The 21,531-nt window shown below is 38.1% G+C and overlaps 1 protein-coding gene and 1 pseudogene across 1 annotated transcript in view; one reads left to right on the forward strand and one right to left on the reverse strand.

Annotated features, from left to right (window-relative positions):
- Window positions 1-21,531, reverse strand: part of CARMIL1 (capping protein regulator and myosin 1 linker 1) — a 439,497-nt gene that overhangs the window by 108,596 nt on the left and 309,370 nt on the right. Inside the window, exons 21-24 of the mRNA XM_004383977.1 lie at window positions 16,511-16,683; window positions 15,011-15,079; window positions 11,495-11,588; window positions 3,395-3,493 (exon numbers count right to left, since the gene is read on the reverse strand). Coding sequence (XP_004384034.1) covers window positions 3,395-3,493; window positions 11,495-11,588; window positions 15,011-15,079; window positions 16,511-16,683 — 435 coding nt within the window. The remainder of the gene's footprint in view (window positions 1-3,394; window positions 3,494-11,494; window positions 11,589-15,010; window positions 15,080-16,510; window positions 16,684-21,531) is intronic.
- On the forward strand, window positions 9,475-10,174 carry LOC105756676 (mitochondrial import inner membrane translocase subunit Tim9-like; annotated as a pseudogene).

Genomic DNA, 21,531 nt, shown 5'->3' on the forward strand with positions numbered 1-21,531 from the left:
CAGCTAGATGGTGCCTGGCTACCACCACTGACTGCTCTGACCAGGATCACAACAGAGGGTTCTGGACAGAGCTGGAGAAGGATGTAGAACACAATTCTAACTTACAAAAAAAAAGACCAGATTTACTGGCCTAAAGGAGACTGGAGAAACCCCGAGAGTATGGCCTCCAGACACCCTTTTAGCTCAGTGGTGAAGTCACTTCTGAGGTTCACCATTCAGCCTGGGAGTGGACAGCCCCATAAAACCAAATGGGACTAATGAGGTAGAGCAGTCCAGTGACAAGGGCCAGAAGGCAGAAGGGGACAAGGAAGCTGGTGATAGGGAACCCAAGGCTGAGTAAGGATAGTGTTGATGTGTTGTGAGGTTGTTAATCATTGCCACAGGGCAACATGTGTACTGTTAAATGAGAAACTATTTTGTTCTGTAAGCCTTCACCTAAGTGAGAATAGCAGCACAACTGGAAGAGCGTAATCAATGTCAATGAACTGTGCATGCAGAAATTTTTGAAATGGTTCATCTTTCGCTATGTATTTTTTCATCAAAAAAAAAAGGTAGAGAAGGGAGTGTTGACATGTCATGGGGTTGTTAACCAATGTCATAAAACAATATGCGTACTACTGTTTCATGAAAAACTATTTGTTCTGTAAGCTTTCACCTGAAATACAATTAAAAAAAAAAAAATCACAACCTTCAGTTGTGGGACATTGGTCTGTCTCAGCAGGGAAAAAAAAAAAATGATAAACATTTCCCAACCACTCAGTTCTTCTCCATGTGCAGCCATAAACCCTTTTGAAAACGTTCTAATTTTTTAATTCTTCTGATGATGTAAATTTTAAATGTAAATAGATTTATCCTTTTTTTTAATTAATGAATTCTAGAAAATAGCAGTAGACCCCATGAAATAAAAACTAAAAATTTAGAATACTTATACTACCACTCAACTTTCTCCTCTCAATTCCTAATTTTAGTTAGTTTCATTATTTTTACATTACCAGGATATTCAACATTTACATTCTTCCATGTAACAATAAAGTCTTCCCATCTTGTTTAAGTTGACATTAATATTTTAAACCCTCTAACGGGCAGTTACAAAGTTATGATTATAGGAGCCACATAGAAAGAAACATCACAGTGGCTGCAACGATGGGCTTAAACATAGCAAATATTGTGAGGATGGTGCAGGACTGGGCAACCTTTCGTTCTAGGATCACTACGAGTTGGAACCGACTCAATGGCACCTAACGACAACATGAAGTAGATTGTCCCAAAGTAGCAATTTTTTAAACATTATTTCAGCTTTTATAGCTTCTTCTATGATTTCTTTTCTGCTATAGTTTTTTTACTTATATATTAGGCTGGAGACTTTTCTCAAGTAACTTTTTCATATGGCATGTGGAGTAAAATTTCTAAGTCCACATCTGAAAATGTTGTTATTCTGTCCTCAAATCTGATTAACGGAATGGCTAAGTATAGCATTCTTTGTCCAAAATAAATCCACCTCTGAACTTTGATGACAGTATGTTTTCTTCTAGTAATTGAGATTGGTGCTAAGAATTGGTGTTTGTTCCCTTGTAAAACAGCCATTTATTCTCTCAAGATTTTCTTCTTTATCCTAAGTGTTCTGAAATTTCACCAGGATTTGGCTAGGTGTGGGTCTTTATCGCATCCATTCTGATTAATTTTCTTTGAACATTTTATTGTCCTTTAGGTGAAAGTTTATACAGTAAACTAGTTTCCCATTCAATAACTGATACACAAATTTTTCCGTGACATTGGTTGCAATCCCCACAATATGTCAGCACTTTCCCCATTTCCACCCTGGGTTCCCCAATTCTATTTGTCCAGTTTCGCTGCCCCTCTCTGCCTTCTCATCTTTGCTTTTGGGCAAATGTTGCCCTTTTGGTCTCATATAGTTGATAGTCCTAAGAAGCACATTCCTCATGAGTGTTATTGTTAATTTTATAGGCTAGTCTATTATTTGGTTGAAAGGTAGCCTCTGAGAGTGGCTCACACTGATTACTTTTGATGGGCCATACCAACCCGAAGACTGCTGGAATATGGTTTTCCATACATTATACTATGCTATATACTATATCATATTGTTTTTTAATTTTGAAGCTCCTATTAAAAGGATGATCGTCATTTTGAATCTAGTTGCTATGTTAATTTACTTTTCTCTCATATTTTTCATGTCTTTGTCTTTTCACTACATGCTATAGAGATTTCCTTGTTTTTTCCCTCCAGAGAAACTGCTTAGTTTTTCTACTATCAGTTTATTTAATCTTATATTTCAGTAATCATATTTTTAATTGTTAACCATTATTTTCTGTTCTCTACTCCTTTTCATAGCTGTCTATTCTTATTTTATGGACATAATAGTCTCTCAAATCCCACTGAACTTAAAAATCAGAATTTTAAAAATAAATCCTCGGTTGTACTCTGAATTATCTGGGCTTAGTTCTTTTGTTTATCTTAGTCTTTCTTTGACATGCTGTTAGTTTTCCTCAAATATCTTATGATCCTTGGTTTTGGTTTATATTTTTAAAGGGAAAATTTCTACACTTTTTTTTAAGTTATAATTCTCTTTGTTCCCCCTTCTCTAAAGTTAAGTAGAAAGGAGAATGAGGTAAAAGAGAAAAGCACCTCAGTTTCTCTTCAGCACTTAAATATTAATTACTATTCAACAACTCTTCATTATTCAGAAAAATCTGGAAATTTCTGCTAACCAAAAGGTCAGCGGTTCGAATCCACCAGCCATTCCTTGGAAACCCTATGGGAAAGTTCTCTTTTGACCTATACGGTCACAATGAGTCAGAATCGACTCAATGGTAATGGGTTTGGTTTTTTTGGTTTACTCATGGAAGTGCAGGAGTAGAGAGAAAGGAACAGAATGCCTCCAAAGCAGCCAGTTTGATTACCCTTAGATTTTATTATCTGTATTTGTGGGTTCCTAATATTTGTATGGAGGCCTGGTGGTGCAGTGGTTAAGAGCTCGGCTGCTAGATAAAAGGTCGGCAGTTCAAATCCATCAGCCGCTCCTTGGAAACCCTAGTGGGCAGTTCTACTCTGTCCTGTAGGGTCACTAGGAGTCTGAATGGACTCCACGGCAAGAGGTTTGGTTTTCTTGGTTTTTAGTATTTGTATATAAATCTAAGGTAGACCTCACTGTTAATCTTAAAAGGCACAAAGCCATCAATAATTAAAAGTGCCTATTTATCATTACAGTTGGTCTACATTTCCCTCAATCTCTCTCCCTGAAATCTATTTACATCTGTTGTCGTTTTCAGAAATCAGCTTTTATTGCCCCATTGTGAATGATTCCAGTGTTGAGGTCCTTTGCTCTTAGAAGGATCTCAGCTAAGAGGGAGTGGAAGGGGAACCCTGGTGCTCTTACCTGCTGTGTGGTGCTGGTGACGATGCCCTGCTGTAGGCGGTAGGCCTGCTCTTGAAGATATTTTCTAGTCTCGTGATTCCGGAGAAGATAGTTCTCTATCTGGAAATGAAGCACATGTATCTTTCAAGAAAGCATTGAAATTCAGTAGATAATATAGTTACAAGTGAAATAGCCAGCTGCTGAACTTATAATGCAAGCACTAATACACACAGCCTGCCCATGCCTTGACTTACAAGACATGGGGAATGGGGACAGGCCAGCGTTGTGATTTATTATTGGGGTTTTAGTTAGAAATTTAACTTGTAAGTAAATGCAGTAATTTCTATGTGACTCAGTAGCTGACAAAGATAAGCCAATGATTAATTGCCTCCAGGGTTATAGACCGCATTTAGTGACTTTTCATAACTCTCTTACACACAATCTCAATCCTTCTCTCTCATGAATGTTTACCGACTGCACAGTTCAGGTTAAATAAATATCCCCAAGGTGTACAGATGCTACTCTGCAACCGTGTTAGACTTACTCCAGTAGTAGAATCCACTAGCACTTGGAAAAATTCTTTATTTTAAGCAGGAGGGAAGATAAAACAGCTAAAAAATTTGAAGGAAACAGGCTGGTACTATTCAAAGACATATACTAATGTTATTAATTCATCAGATTTTCTCTTTTTTTTTTTTTTCAAAAAACAGGACCTAATTTTAGCAAATTACGGCAAGTAAGAAAGTGAATTTCCACAGAAAATGGGAAATCTTGAAGTTGTTTGATAAACTGTTTTTATACAAAGAAAATCCCCTATGAAAAACTCAAAAGTATAAATAATAGATTGAAATAAAGCATTAAGAATGAATAATATGCATTTGGATATATACTGAACAAAAAATATACAGTTAACCACTGGAAATGTGAATATCTTTGAAGATTTTTTTTTTAAAAATGATTTGAGATGGATAAATTATGCCATCCGTGGTGGTTGTTTTTTCTTCAGTTATATGTGTGTGTGTTTAATAATACCACTTAACCATCTGGCTTTTAATTTATCACTATGGTTCCCTAGTTAAGAACTTCTAATAACTGTCAAGCTCTCAGTATTATTACATTTTCATTTTAATTTTCCATATGCTAAAGTGTCTACTACTTAATACCAATTAGGAACAATTAAAATACAGACTATAATTACTATCATGTCTAGGAACTATAAAGCAGAACAAAATGTACTTTTCTATCAAACATAAATGAAGTAATTATAAAAACGAAAAGATCCTTGAAATGAAACATTATTAAAGCGATACATTAATGTCATGACATTATATTACATTAACTTTCTCTTGCTGTTCCCTGAGAAGTCATCTCTTCCCAAGGTGATATTACCATCAATGTAAAATGCTTTACCTAGAAAGATCCTTGCCCTGAAATACCACAGGTACACACTGTCACCCAGCTTTGGGTCCTTTTGTTTTGTTATTCATTCTTTTACTTTTGTCGGCTGTCACGTGGTTCTGAGAGCAATTTGTTTATTCAGGAGGCTCTCAGCTCTGGCACAAAAAAGGCGCATCCAAGGTTGGCCTGCACATTAAAGACCTTTTTCCAGGTGCACCAAGCTTCACAGACTAAACCTAGAAGGAATTTGTTAGAAAAACAACATTCAAAGCTCTTTGCTAAAAATCAGCTCGAGGGGAAGGAAGAATAACATTGTTCAAGTGTCTTTAATATCAGTCATGTATACATTACCACTGAAATTATTTATATCTTGGGTTAGCAGAGTAAACTTTCCTTCCATGTGTCATTACTGACCAAGGACAGTGAACGCACCTCCTGGGTGCTAACGCCTGATTGCCAGAGTAAGGTCAAATGGAATGGAAAGGACAAAAAGGTCATTATCAAGTTCCCTGGCATCTCTGGGCAGTAGATAGCGATCTGGGAGAAATTCTAGAGCCAGTTAGACATCTCCACTCTCATAGCACAAGTAGCAAAAATCTTGATAACCTGTATTTAAAAATAAAAAACTTATAAAGACTGAGTATGGAATCGCAAAAATAAAGAGCCATATTTCTTCCAGAGGCCAGAGCTCTATCCATTAAAATGAAAACTTGAATGTATAAAAGCATAATAAATATTTTAAGACTAACCAATAAGGATGAGCTTTAAAGTCACTCATTTTTTATTAAAAATCCACAAATTCAATAATTAATGTTTGTATCCTCTTTGCCCTTATCCCTAGATCCTATCTCTATTTTTAGTTTTCTGATCTATAGAATAAGCTTTGATATATTGGCTTAATATCTACCATGTTTATAACAGTTTCCTATTTGTTGCATTGTTCTTTTCTTCTTCTTTGTTTTTTTTCTTCCCCTCTTTTTCTACCTTCTCTGGTTTTACTTGAGCATTTTTTTATGATTCCATTTTCTCTTCTTTAGATAATTATACTTCTTTTTAAAAATTTTAGTGGTTACCCTAGAGTTTGCAATATACATTACAACTAATCTTAAGTCTACTTTCAAATAACAATATACTGCTTCACAGGTAGCATAGATACTTTAGAGTATTCCTAATTCCACCCTCCTGAGAGACCCTTATAACATTGCTCCATTAACTTCACTTACCCATATGCTATAATCACCTAATACATTGTTGCTATTATTCCTCTGACAAAACAGGTATGTATTAGATTAATTAAAAATAAGAAAACTAAATGATTTTATTTTACCTTCAGTTACTCCTTTGCTAATTCTCTTCCTTTTCTTTGTATAGATCTGAGTTTTTAATCTATTTTCTTTCTCTCTGAAGAACTTCTTTTAGTATTTCCTGCATGACAAGTCCACTGGCAAAAAATTCCCGCAGTTTTTGTTTGTCTGAGAAAGTCTTTAGTTCTCCTTCACTTTTTGAAGGATAATTTTGCTGACTCTATAGCAATGGCTTTGGTTGTTTTGTTTGTCTTTGCAGGACATAAAATTCTAGGTTCGTGTTTATTTTTTCTTTCAACACTGCAGCACTTTCACTCCACTCTCTTCTTGCTCACTTGGTTTCTAATAAGAAGTCACTGTAATGCTTACCCTTGTTCCTCTGTAAGTAATTTTCTCCCCTCTGGCTTCTTTCAAGATTTTCTTCTGTATCCTTGATTTTCTGCAGTTTAAATATGATATGCTTAGGTATACCTTTTTTTGGTATTTACCCTGCTTGGTGTTCTCTGAGCTTTCCAGATCTGTGGTCTCGTGTCTGTCATTAATTTTGGAAAATTCTCAGGCATAGTATCACAAAATATTTTATTTCTTCTGCTCCTTTCTCTCTTTTGTCTCCTTTTGGTATTCCTATTATGCATGTTTCTTCTTTTGTAATTGTCCCACAGCTCTTGAATATTATGTTCCCTTTCCCCCCTATTTTTTTCCTCTTCACATTTCAGTTTGGAAAGCTTCTATTGACCCATCTTCAAGTTCACTGATTCCTTCCTCAGCCCTGTCCAGTCTACAGATGAGCCTGTTACAGGTTTTTTTTTTATTTCTATCAATCCTTTTGATTTTTTCTTAAAGTTTCCATCTCTCTGCTTCCATTACCCATTTATTCTTACATGCTGTCTACTATTTCCATCAGTTTTTAATATATTAACCAGTTATTTTAAATTGTAAATCTGATAATTCCAAAATCCATGCTACTATTTGAGTCTAGTTTTGATATTTGTCTCTTTAGACTATGTTTTTTTCTTGCTTTTTCACTTGCCATGCAATTTTTTGTTGAAAGCCAGGGACTGAGGGAATCAGGCTTCTAGTGTGAGGTTTTATGTTAATCTGACTAGGAGGTGGGCTGTGGTTAATATTTGCTGTAGCTGTAGGTGCCAGAGGATTTAATTTTCTCTAGTTCCCTTGTTTTTGTTTTCTCCTTGGTTGTCTCTGGATTTCCCTAAGAACTCTTTCTTAAGTAGAGTCTGTGTCATACAGCTCTCGTAGTTGTAATCTGGTAGTATTATACTAGAGCCCTGCTGATATGGTGGTAAGGTGTTAAAGGGAAATATTTTAGATTAAATGTTTGTCAGTTTTCATTTCAGTTTTTTAGTGGCTCTGAGTCCATAGGCTTTGAACTTGAAAAGTGTTTCTTAGTCTTTTTTTTTTCTTTCTTTCTTTCTTTCTTCCCTGTATATAAGACAGAAAGGTTATAGGGGGCTGCAGTTGTCTAACCACCCTCTGCCAGGTCAGATAAGGCCCTGACAAAGTAGCTTCTCTTGAGGGCAGGCCTTTCTTACCCAGAATGCTCTGGCATATTTCAAAACAGTTACTTTTCCCCGAAGCGTATTTAAAAATGATTATCTCTTCCCCCTGCCACAAGCACGAGGAGATTTTTCTCTGATCTTCACATTGAGAACTGGGTAAGACTCCTGGAGAGGTAAAAACCGATGAGAGTGCAGGGGGTCACCCAAGACTGGGCCGTAGGAGTATTTAACGCTCAAGCTAGTCCACCTCAACCTCTAGAAATTCATCAATTACCATTTAAGTAGTCCTACCAGTTACTAGCTCCAGTGGCTTCTACTTCTGGCTAGTTGATCTTGGCTGTAATTCTCTGATTTACCTGTCTGTCCAGTTTTTGGGGTTGTGGTTTGCCCTGATACCTCAATTCTCTGAGGGAGCTAAGAAAAGTTGTTGTTTTTCCATTTGTTCAGTTTTTTTTCCCCCTTTCTTTTAGTGAGGACAGGAGTGATGACTTCTAAGCTCTTTACATAATGGAACTGAAACGTGAAGCCTGGTTTCTCTAGAATAAGTTTTTGTTGTACGCTGACTAACATTCTTTTAAAAAGTATAAAGGTATCTAACATTTGCATATTGCTTTATGGTTTACAAACTGCTTTTCACATATACTACCTCATTTGATCCTCAGAGCCACCTTAGGCAAAATACTTAGCCTCCATATTCTTTAGCTTCCTTATCTGTAAAATGGGGATAATAATAGAACCTACCTTATGAGTTTGTTTTAAAGATTAAATGTGCTAATTTATATAAAGCATTTAAAACAGTACCAGGTACCCAGTAAGAATTATACATTAAATGTTATCTAAACCTAGTTATATAGTTTTATTATTCCTATTTATATAGATGAGGAAACTAAAGTTCAAAAAAAGCGTCTCAATTACCTGGTGCTGCCATAACAGAAATACCACAAGTAGGTGGTATTAAAGAAGAGAAATTTATTTCTCATAGTTCTGGAGGGTAAAATCCAAAGCAGGGTCTCAGCCATGTCAATTTCTTCTATAAGCCTCTCTCCTAGTTTCTGGCGACTGCTGACATTTCTTTGCTCGTACACAATCCTCACACAGTACCTGTCTTCACCCTGAGTGTGTCTCTGGGTCTATTCTGGTCTTTTTACAACTCAGAAGTGATTAAGTTTAAGACCCACCCTATACTGGCATTGCCTCATTAAACATAACAAAAGAAAAACCCTATTTGCAAACAGGATCACATCCACAGGTACAAGAACCAGGAATTCAACACATATTTTTGGGAGACACAATCAATCCATAACAGTAAGTAATTTATTGACGGTTACAAAGTTGGGAAGAGTTGGATTTGAAGTCAGATCTTATGAATCCAAATCTTGGATGATTTTTTCACCACATCACAGCAGACCCCCAAAATCTTACTCTCCTTTATTCAACAAATGTCTATGGGGTACCGAAACATGCATGCCAGGCACAATGCTAGCTGTTGGGAATAAAAAAATAAATAAAAATACATAGGCTCTGCCTTCAAGGAGCTCCCAGTCCAGTGGCGGACAAAGACAAGGAGTCAGGTAACTTAAAACAATGTCACAAGGCCAATGACAGGAAATCTTTGGAAGAACAACCACCTAGTACGGAAGGAGACTCTGAGGATACTTTCTTCTCATGAGCTTACACTTGAATTAAAGTCAACAGACATGCATGGGAAGAAAGCATGAGTATGGTCTAGACTAGGGCAGTCATTCTCAAACTTCACATTCACTAGGAGAGTTTGTGAAAACACAAATTGCTGAATTCTATCTCCAGTGTCTGGGGCCCGAGAATCTGCATTTCTAACAAGTTCCCTAGGTGGAGCAAAATGAAGAGTAAGGGGTGGCAAGAGATGAAGTAGGAAGTGGATAGGAGGCAGATCCTGGAAAGAATTTCATGTCATGTTAAGGAGACTAGGTTTTATCCCGAAAGCCACTGGAGAGGGTAGACTGAAGGTTTTAGTCTGTTCAGATTTACAACATAAGGTGGCATTTTTGACTGCAGCATAGAAAGCGAACAAGAGGAGGTAAGAGTAGGTGCTGCTGGTGTTCTCTCCCACCCAGCAGCTGTGGCACCTGCCCGGACCCCGGCCCTCTGCACCCAGACTCAACTGGCAGCACAGCCCCCCGGGCCTTGTGCAGGTGTCAAATGCAAGAGCCTGTGCTTAAGTAAGAACTCAGGCCTCACCGGAGACATTCAAGAAAAGGTTGGACGACCACTATTCCATAACAGGAAAGAAACTCATGCATCAGAAAAGGTGACTAATAACCATACCAAAAGAATATAGCTGCACACATATCAGAATCTGATCAGATAAAAAAGTTTAAGGAATTTTTGGAACCTATAATAAACTTAGAGAAACCTGCTCTTTGGACTGTGTTAAAGACTTCACAGCAAGAGAAGTTAAACCTGAACAGATAACCTGTTCAGAACACTGCTTACAGAAATATTTAAAAAACATGCTAAGAATATCCATGAGATTTCAGGAATATCATATTCAGCAGAATGAAGCTCTGGTAGCCAAAGCAGGACTCCTTGGCCAACCACGATAGAGAAGTCCTGATGGATGGACTTTTTATGTAATATTGGCGATAGGTGTTGCACTGTAAATGAGAATTCATTTGATAGAATCCCCTGAAAGCAAAGCTCACCAAGTTAAATTGTCTGTTTTGACTGTTTGGCAATTTGAAACTACTGAAGAAACAAAATTGCAGTATACCAGGAATAATCAAATGGAAGTTCTTGTTATTCAATGAAAATAAGAAGATGTAAAATTTGTTGAGGCCTTAAGATTCAGCAGCTTAGTCACTTGCTTAGAAAAATAAACCATTGTTTCTTTAATTGTGGCTGTTAATTTTAAAGCAAAATATGTGTTCAATCGTGTATGAGATAGAAAAAAAATTTATTACTAAAAGTAAAATAAATGGAAGTATCAAAAAAAAGGGTAGGTGCCAGTTAGGGAGGATGTGGTAATAATCCTGGTGAGAGACGATAAGGCTTGAACTAAGGCATCTATAATAGGAATAAAGGAGAAGAAAGCTAATTTAAAGGTCTGTGCATAGAACTGGTAGGCTTGGTGACTGACTGGCTAAGGTGGATATGGGAAAGGAAAGTGAAGCTTAGGAGATTGGATCAAGCTTGGTACCACCAGAAGAGATGGAACAAAGCAGGAGGAAAGATTTCAATGGTTGCTGATAATAATAGGAAATGCAAATGTACTTGTTAGTGTATCTTTGGATGGGAAATATTAGGGCATGTCTAAAAACAGAAAGAAAGCTAGCCATAGTAAGAGAAGGATGAAAATATGGGAGACCGGAGGAATGGCTCACAGGGCAAGTTTTCAGCCCTCACCAGGGCAGAGATGGTGGGGCCAAAAGCACCAGTGGATGGTTGGGCTTGAAGGGGGAGGGACCCATCATCTTCTAGGTTCGCCAGAAGGAAGTGGGAATGGGTATGGGATTATATATATTTATAGACAAAAATTGTGGCAGGAGATACCAATAAGAACCTAAATTTCTTGATGAGAAAGTGTACAAGGTTCTATCCATTGCTAATGGAGGGGACAGAGGTTACACAAGTTGACATTCAGTTCCACACATGCTCCAAAGGATGATCGGGAAGTTACCTATGCTTAAACTCTGGAATGTAGAGGTTGTGAGAATGTTACTTTATTCTACTTAAATTCTATGACAAGTTTTAGTCTTCCTTATTTTCTTCCACCCGAAGTCAGCATTATGCCAGTCATGATCATAAGAATACAAGATAATGCGAGAAAAAGTTTTGCAAATACAAAGTACTATTCAGACATTCAGAATTATTATTAACACAATTCACTTCAAGTGGGAAATTTATTGTAATTAATTCTTCATTACCTTCTGTAGAGCCTCTTCTGTTTTTTCAGGGTTTGTTTTTAGGGCTTGAGAAGCATCATACATAGGAATTGGCATAAATCTCAATGTGTAGTTCCTAGGTGGAAGGAGAAAATAATACATTTATTTAAAAATAACTTCCTACTATTAACTTTAATTCAGCAATCTTAAAAAAAAAAAAAAGTTGCTTTCTAAGAGTAGCGTAAGAAATTCTAAATCACCAGACCATCAGTCTTCTTCAATATCCACACGTGCAGCACCATCGACAACCTCATTAATGCATGCTGTCTAACAAAACCAACACAACTTTGAAGAATGTGGGTTTTTTTTCTGTTTTTGACTTTGGATTACATTCAGGACAGAATTTTTACATTGGGGCTAAACATACAGACTGAGAGACAGTAGAACCAAGTCTAGAAAAAAGTCCACATCAACTTGCTACTTGTGTCTTAGAAGCCAAAAGATCTGAATATACCTAGATCACCACAGGCATTACGAGTGTTCGCCAGACCCAAACAGGTAGAGGAAAAATGAAAAACAAAATCTTTGCTTCCGAAGCAAGACCACTGACATCCACAGAAATAATCTGTTCAGTCTCTGGGCTCCATTAAATAAATAAGTGGACTGTCTTTAGAAAAGCTGCTAGCAAACTGTTTCCTGCCTGGCTAAACACAACTGATGCCTGTAAGTCCTTTCAGTTTGCATGAAGGTCAGCACCTGGGTTCAACAGGCTCTAGAAACCAAATGAAGCAACGTGGGGTGTTGTGTCCATACATTACCTCACCACTGCTGACCAGCTGATTAGACAGAAGAGTGCAGGGGCCAGTCATTTGTGTAAGAAAAACTGAATCTGGACCCCAGCCTTTGGTCCTGACCCTGCTACAAACTTAGTCATATGCCCAGATGACCCCATACCACCTGCTCTTCTACTGCAAACTCCAACATTGGAGATGTCTCCTCTCTCCTACTCCAAAATCCATCTGTCCATTTCTACAACATGGCACTCAGCAAGAATAACCTTTTTGGTCACTGGGTGGCAACTGTGGCATCCTCACTAGGATTTGCACTAGAATCACTGAGTCAGCTGGCTTATTTTAGGTCTCTAAACAATAAGCAGCACTCACAATGTGATTATCGTGGATATTTAGATAACTTTTACTGAAAGAGTAGATTGACAACTAACTCCCAAAATAAAGTATTAATGAAGAAAACTAACAATCATCTTAATTACAGCAGTAATCTAGATGGGTATTATCTAATGAAAAAGTAATCATCCAGACCAACTTATTGTGTGTATAATATGTAGAAATATAACACTTCGGATATTTTGTATTAAGCCACTCTGTAAATTGGTCTTAATGCAACATATTCATACACTAAAATGTATCATATTTCTACATATTATACACACACACATTCTATAAAGTTATATTTCTATAACTTTAGCTTTTAACTTAGCTTTATTTCAGCAAAATTGCTTTTGTTTGGCTTAAAGAAACCAGCCAACTGAAACTAAGAGACGATATGTCTTTTTTTATAGCCTTGAACATTTTCCTTTCCTTTATCCAATTTTTGGAGCCCTGGTAGCGCAGTGGTTAAGAGCTTGGCTGCTAACCAAAAGGTCAGCAGTTCCAATCCACCAGCTGCTCCCTGGAAACCCTATGGGGCAGTTCTACTCTGTCCTAAAGGGTTGCTATGAGTCGGAACTAACTCGCCGGTAACGGGTTTGGTTTTTTGTTTGTTTAATCCGGTTTTTATCATGGTAAACACCAGCATCTTTTATTTAAACTAAATGTGATTTTGAACTGTTTTGGCATCTTGGAGCACAATGTTCATAATAAACTAGGATCTAGGTGGCCCACCATCAATCTGGAAATGATGAGTATTGGGTACGCATGCTCTCAGCTTCCCAGGTCTGGGCTGGCGGTTTACAAAGTCAGGGTGGCAACTGTACCATTAGTATCAAAATGCAGCTATTTTCAAATAAATGTTCCCATTTAGGGGTTCTGAGTTGCAATAGGAGCAATCACAGGTGTGTCTACAGTCACAGAAGGTTCCTGGGAGCAGTAGCTGCGGGGACTGAGTGGTGCAAGCTGACTCTCCCATGTTTAGCTGTGGCCTGGGGTCAGGATAGAGGAGAAAGAACTCAGGGGCTAAGCCTTTCTGATGTTGTGGTGGGCAGCACTTTTTAACCTTTTGGCTAAAGTAGAAACACGGGATGTAGAACCGAAAAGCACTTAAGAATAATTTCCAGTTTGCTCATATTATGAAAGAATTAATCAGAGAGGTAAGATGCTATGATCAAGATCATAGGCTTATTGGTGACACAGCTGGGAACTGAATGGAGGGTCCCTAATGCTTGGTCCAGGGTTGTGTCCATGACACCAGGTTGGGCGTAGAAGCTTCTCCTAGGAGGCCTCGTGTACGGAGGGAAATCTAGGAAAACACAAAATAATAAGCACTTCCTCCCCTGCCCCAGGGAATTGTCTTCTATGCTATTATTCCTCACTCACATTTTATAATCTCTCATTTTTAATGCTTTCAATCTGCTTCACCATTTCTACCTTTATATGATACAATAAACCATTGCTATTGAGTCAACTCCGACTCATAGTGACCCTAAAGGACAGAGCAGAACTACCCTACAGGGTTTCCAAGGAGCAGCTGGTGGATCTGAACTGCTGACCTTTTGGTTAGCAGCATGAGCTCTTAACCACTGCACTACCAGGGCTCCATATAATACAATGTGAGCGTTGAAAAGATTAGAAAGAATCAGATTCCTAGTATTGTTTTCACCCATGTAAAGTATTATTATTTTCTCATTTCTTTTATTGGCTTTTTGGAAAACCTGAGAAAAGTAAATTTAACCATAAATAATAACTGCAGACCTTAGTTACTGAGGTACTAGAAAAAGCCCTTTACGATAGTAATATAAGTTAGCCCTGAGCTTACCATTTCTCAATTTCGATTTTACTTTCTGGATCCCAGCTTTCTTCTCACCAGTGGATTCAAAGTTGTCATCATGGGGGAAAAAGCAAGACCCATGAAAATAGACTGTGAAACTACAGAGTAGGGGGAATAAGGCAACCGTCACACTGGACTGTGAGATGAAGTGAGACCTCCAGGACAGTACAGTATCTTTAGCAGGACAGGTATTTCTGCCCCCCATTTTAAACCCAAAAAACCAAACTTGTTGCTGTCGAGTTGATTCCAACTCATAGCAACCCTACAAGACAGAGTAGAACTGCTCATAGGGTTTCCAAGGAGTGGCTGGTGGATTTGAACTGCTAACCTTTTCGTTAGCAGCCGAGGTCCCATTTTATAGATAAGGAAACTCACACCAGAAGAAATTCAATGTCTGCCAAGGTCCTGTGGCTGGTAAGCAGTAGATTATGCTCAGACCCAGATTTCCTGGTTCCCAATCTATTGCTACTTCTACTACCCCACAGATAACATAGAGACTGCTGGTTCTCTCGTATTTTTCCAGACTTCCAGAAAAAAATCCTAATTAAAACTTACTTTTCCATAGCAACAGCTATATCTTGAAAGCCTTGAGCAGTGATGTTGTTCTTGTCCCAAATTACAGTCCTATTTGAAAATCAAATCACATAAGGGGTCAGACACTTGGGAATGAAGGAAACAATTCTTCCACGGAATATAAATCTCTTAGAGGCAACACTGTCTAGGCATTTCAGTACAACGGCATCATGTGAGCAAGGGATAATGTTCATCTTGGTTTCAAACAAAGCAAGGATGAGCATATCCCCCACTGTTATATTCATAACACATTTACTGCTTGAGTAGTATGAAAAAACTCTACTTAAAAGCAACACACACATTAACTTAATACCATTAAGTGCTCCAACGATTTATTAGCCAGAAAACTCTAAAATCGGCTTTCTCTAATATTCTCTCAATAGTATTCCAGTACTTACGTCTGAAGCTGAAGTGGTTTACAAGAGATGCGAAACAGATCCATGCCCAACAATAAAGCATTTCAGGTACTGAGACCTTTTCCATTCTAAATAACTAAAGGGAATCCTGTCATACTTTCTTGTGTTTCCATCATCACCTTGACGTGGTATGACTGCAACCCTACGAACTGGTAGGACCTCACTCACTCAACTGGCAAAATCTCTGTTGCTATTAATAGGAGGTTGCTTATTTCTTGAACACAGAACCAATTCTGAAGAAAAGTGTTATTTTATCTCCAGTATATATACACCTCAAAGGTATTTTAGCACTTGCCAGTTCACCCCAACACATGAAATGGCTTTTACTTGTGGGGATGATTCCAGTCTTACAACCTCTATTGCTTTCCTTTCCTAATCTTGTTGACCTTCTTTACATACATGCTGACCTTCAAAGAAACTGCTGCAATTTTTGGCTTTTGGCTTCAGTTTACACAGAAGATTCAGACTCTGTCTTATGCCGAAGAGCAAGGAAAACATCAGGAAAGAGCCCTTGGGGAGCAATGCGAATTTACACTTCGCTCTCCAGATGGCTGGTCAGTAAGAACTTGCCTTTGACCCACTGGACTTCTTGCACCCACCTGGGTTTTAAGTCTTTGTAGCGGCAAGGGTGGCAAGGGTGGCAAGGGGAAGATAAGGCTTTGGGCTCACAACCAAGCCACTCCTGTTATTATTTCACACCAGCCAGCGCTGCTCATATGGTGCTGCCTACACAACTCTACAAAACACTGGCTTCGCCCACACACTCGTCAGCTGTCCACACTGATCTGAAGTAGGAAACAGCATCTAGTTCACAGAGAATCAGGTTTTACCTCACAACGGAAATATTTAAGACAGCAGCCTGAAGATCGCAGTGTCTAAATTTGGGAACACCCTCCCCCATATTTTGAAAAAAGACGTGAAATTGTCTCTTCTTCTTCCAAGTTGCCTCAGGGGAAACCCAGTCCCCCTCCCAGCCCACTACATTAGCCAGCTCTCCAATGCTTATTGATAGAACCTTTGCCAAAGCTCTTCTCAGAAGGAAGGACCTAGGGTCACTCCTGCATACCTAAGCTTGGTGTTGATCTGCAGTGCTTTCGCCAGCATCTTTGCTCCCATGTCCCCCATCCCATTTCCACTGATGTCCACTTTGGTGAGGGAGGTGTTGCTTCCCAGGGCATTGATTATAATGGTGACCTCGGTCTTGAGCTTCGAGTCTGCCAGGGACAACGACTGCAGCGGCTATCGAGTGAAAAACATGCAGCACTCAAAACAGTCTCATCAAAGCAGCAACCACCCTCAACAACCCATCTCAAAGGACAATTATAAGGGGATGTACTCAATGCACGAAGTGTCTGGTTTTGCAGCAGCTGGCTAAAAGACACTGATGAATAAGACCTGAAGGTTTGGGCACAAAATGAACCTTTGGCGTCAAACTTGGAGAACTTCCGTTTTAACGTTCAACATCTGCCACTTCTCTTCTCAGGCAAGCAATGGAAAGACACTTAGGGTGGCAGATGCCAGCCCCTTTGGAGGATAAAAAAAATACTGTTGCCTTCAAGTCGATTCCAACTCAGGGTGACACCATGTGTGTCAAAGCAGAACTGTGCTCTATAGGGTTTTCAGTGGCTGCTATTTCAGAAGTAGATCACCAGGCCTTCCTTCTGAGAAGCCTCTAGGTGGACTCAAACTGCCATTCATTTGATTAGCAGCCAAGCATTAACCCATTTGCACTACCCAGGTACTCCTGTTAGAGGACAGTACCAGATAAATAAAAATACTGCACAAAAATTTCTTAGCTGCAGTAATGACTTCATTGTCCATTCTTACCCATTTTATTTTTATACAAGGTAACATGATACTTGAAAATACTCAGAGGACAAATGCAAAAAGAAAACCAGATAAGATTAACGATTGTTAACATTTATTGAATACTTACTATGTTTAGTCACTGTTCCATCTTTTTATGGTATTTATTCATTTATCCTCCCAGTAACTCAATATATGGGTGCTATTATTATCCCCATTTCCCAAACGAAAAACTGAGGCACAGAGAGGGTGAGTGACTCGCCAAAGGATACACAGTTCTAAAGTAAATGAACTGGGATTCACACCCTGGTCTTATTCCAGATTTCACACTCTTAACCACTATATTACATTGCCTTTATTAGCTTATCCTAGATCTTTTTTTTTTTTAACCACAACTCCCTTAGCTTTATCTTATAAGTGTCAACTAGAAAACACACCTATAATTTTTTTTTAAAAAATCAAATTGGTATGAACTATGAAATTCCTTCATATATGACCTCAATGATAAATCTAAATCAGCCCACTCACTGTCCATTTAAGCTAGAGATTTAAAGCCACTGGATGCAGGCAAGGAGCCCTATTGGAGCCGTGTTTAAAGCTGACAGAAAGGTCAGCAGTTCAAACTCACCAGCCACTCCTCAGGAGAAAGACGTAGCAGTCTGATTCTATAAAGATTTACAGCCTTGGAAACTCTATGGGGCAGCTCTACTCTGTCTTATAGTGTCACTATGAGTTGAGATTGAATCAATGGCAATGGGTTTGGGGTTTTTTTTTTTTTTGGCCTGCATAGTATCTGGGGAAAACAAAAAACATTAATAGAGATTCCTAATGTCTTATGGAGCCCTGGTGGCACACTGGTTAAGAGCTCAGGCTGCTAACCAAGAGGTCAGCAGTTGGAATCCACCAGCTGCTCCTTGAAACCCCATAGGGCAGTTCTACTCTGTCCTATAGGGTCGCTATGAGTCGGAATCAACTTGAGGCAATGGGTTTGGGTTTTTTGTTTTTGGTATTGTCTTACACCCAGCTCACTTTACTTGTTTATGTTGCCTTGGAGCCCCGTTGGCTTTTGAGTTTAGGATTATTGCTTTAAACCATAACTGAATTAATGAAGTGGGTGAGAATTCCTGGGCTTAAAGCAATGTGGCTCTAAAAGTCAGAATGCAATCTTTCCTGGGGGTTTTGGCTATGTGGATTAGTTTGGGGTGGTCTACATTTGGTCTAGCCACACTCAACAATTCTATATGTTTATTTCACAGGCAGCTCCAACACCGCAGGGCAGTGGATGCTGGAAGCAGCTCCTAAGATCATCTGTGACCAGGTTCCTTGGTGGCCTGTGCGACTGGAGCTCTGAATATGTGCCTGGGTAGTCTGCACAATGGCCCACAAACACAACCAGGAGTGTTCTCTGCCCACTCGATCAATGAACACTGACTTCTAAAGAAACACCCTGTGAAAGGTGATCTACAAAAAAGCCACAGGAGACAGGATGAAGGTGTTGATGGTTTCAAGACTCTGATATCAACAAAGCAGCATTATGGGTTTAGTTATAGTTATATCAAGTGAAATAGTCCAAACTTGATTGAGTTTCCCTATCTTAATACAGCTTATGGTAAAATTAAGGAAAATAAGCAATGGAAGTCAGTGATGGTTGCACAACATGATTGACAGCATTGGTTCCACTGTATTGTACAAGTGAAAAATGCTGAATTGGCAAATGTTGTGCTACCTATGTGTTTAGGACAATAAAAGAAAGGTAAGATTAGTATGAATTAGAATCAAATTTTTAAAAGTTAAATGACGTGGCAAATGTTAAGACAATTAAAACCTCAGCCAAAAGACTGCTTATGTCTCAAGAGGCTGCTTTAAACTTTCTTTGAGATCCTACACTTATGTAAAATCTACAAAGTTTAACTAAAAATGTTTCTGACTCAGGAAACTTTATATTTAAACCAAAACAAATACAATATTGCTTTAATAAAACACTGTAATCACATCTCTCATCACTTCAATAATCTCTCTTCAACTACTATAAGAATGATATATTACAGTTTCTTCCTCATACTGGGAAACTGCCAACTCCACAAGCTAGCGAGCAACAATTCCATACTATATTCAAATTCTAATACACCACAGTTAACACTTAAAAATAATAGGCAGAGTCATTAACATGAACAGAACAGCCTGAATTGCATGCATATTTATAAGGGTATCCCTTCTTGATTTACTGCACTTCCTGTAACATGACTGTTTGAAATCTTAACTATTTCTTCTCACAGCTGAACATCCTTAATCCGAGAATCTGTCTCCTTCCTATAGGCACTCCCAACAGAAACACATTCTGTCCTGCTGGTTACAACATGGGCTTGTATGTAATACTTCAAAACAAGATTCCCTGTCACCACGGCCCCTCAATGTTACTGTCCCATGACTCTGGGCACGGCAGCCTGACAACAATTGTCTACACCTGAAGGTGACACCTGAGTCCACGTGTGTCCAGATTTTCCACACACAATGGAATATGCAATACTGGGCAAATAAAGTATTCCATGGGCTGTCAAAGAACAAGCTCTACAAACACAACATCAGATTACTTTTACATATTTAAAATCCTTAAAAAAATTTTTAAATGAGCCCAATTGTGCCAGTTATTGGTGGATTTTTTGTCATCACAAGATGCAACTCCTAATCATTTCAAATTGTTTTGCACATTACTGATTCAGAAGTAGGAAAAAATAGATAATTGCTTTTTGAAAAAGTCACCTATTTTTCAGTGACATGAACAAAAAAAGCTTCTCACCTTACGGCATTATTAGCAGCACACCATTCAAACTTAGAACTTGAGAGAAATCACATTACATAGCAAACTTTATCTTCCCCAAATATGTTTTAAGACATGTTTTAAATATCAAGAGGATCTTTAAGCAGGAGAATTTCAAAACTATAGAAACAGAGTTTGAAGATCCTCACATATAAGTAAAATATTAAATTAATAAAAATACTTTTCCTGAAATATGCACTAAGAAACAAGTATTTGAAGATGGATATTAAATATGATTCTGCAATTACTAGCTTTTCCAATTTTTCAAATCTGAGCCAATACTGGGAAATCAGAAACCCAAATAAAGCAGACTGGTATAAAATCAAATTTAATAAATAAACATCATAAATTCTGAAAAGTGTAAATTACATTCTAATTACACCCCTAATTTTTTAATAAGTCAGCGTAAAAGTAACAAAATATGGGGATTATTAGCAAATGAGAACAAAGAGAAGTACTCAAATTCACTGAATAATAATGAATGTCATTTTCTAACCCACAGGTTGGAAATTATACCCAGACAACAAAGAGGCAGGAGAACAGAATTTTCTCTTGCCCTCCGTTTCAAAACTAAACTGTTGCCACTGCATCAATTCCAACTCATGGCGACCCTCTGTAACTGTGTTATAGAGTAGAGTTACTCAATAGGGTTTCCTTGGTTATAATCTTTATGGAAGCAGACTGCGAGGCCTTTCCTCCGTAGTGTTGCTGGGTGGATTCCAACCACCAAGTTTTCAATTAGTAGTCAAGGCAAATTGACTGTGCCACCCAGGGACCTTGCCCTCCAATTCAGAAACTCCTAAAATGATGTGGGCAAGGGGACGAGAGAAAAAATTCTAGTCCCCATTCCTCCTGTCCCCAGTTAGCTTTTCCAGAAAAGTTAACTGACAGTTGTAATAGAATTTGCTATTACCCCATATGAGTTCAAAAGAAGAAATGATACTGTTTTTTCAATATAGCATATCTCACATGATTAATATAGGAAAACACCCTCATGATGCGCCAAAGTAGCTATAACAACACATGAATGATGTTAATCTTCACAGCAGGAATACATATTGATGAGGATTTTAGGAACCAAAAAAGCTGAGTTTGGCAACCAAACAGGACTGAGAGAGGAAAGGCACAAAAATCTTAAACAGCATCAGTAGAAGATAAAGTGTGACACTCGAGTTCTAAATTAAAGAGATTAATGGTAGAGCGCGCTTCCTTTATCCATAAAATACCTTTTTCTTTTTTAAATGCATTTACAATGGCAGCAAAATCGGATGCTATTTGCTACTAAAATTTCTTTACCCTTATCAAGTCTTGGTCAGGAGCAATTAAAGGGAATAAAAATATAATGAGGATTACTAGACCTCAAGAAGAAATTTAAGATGGGGAACATTTTTAGTCTTTTTTAATTCTGCATAATTACTAGATGAAATTCAAATTAGCAATATGATGTTTCTCAGCATGATATA

This window comes from Trichechus manatus, unplaced genomic scaffold (genome assembly GCF_000243295.1).
Source record: "Trichechus manatus latirostris isolate Lorelei unplaced genomic scaffold, TriManLat1.0 scaffold00115, whole genome shotgun sequence".
Classification (NCBI taxonomy): domain Eukaryota; kingdom Metazoa; phylum Chordata; class Mammalia; order Sirenia; family Trichechidae; genus Trichechus; species Trichechus manatus.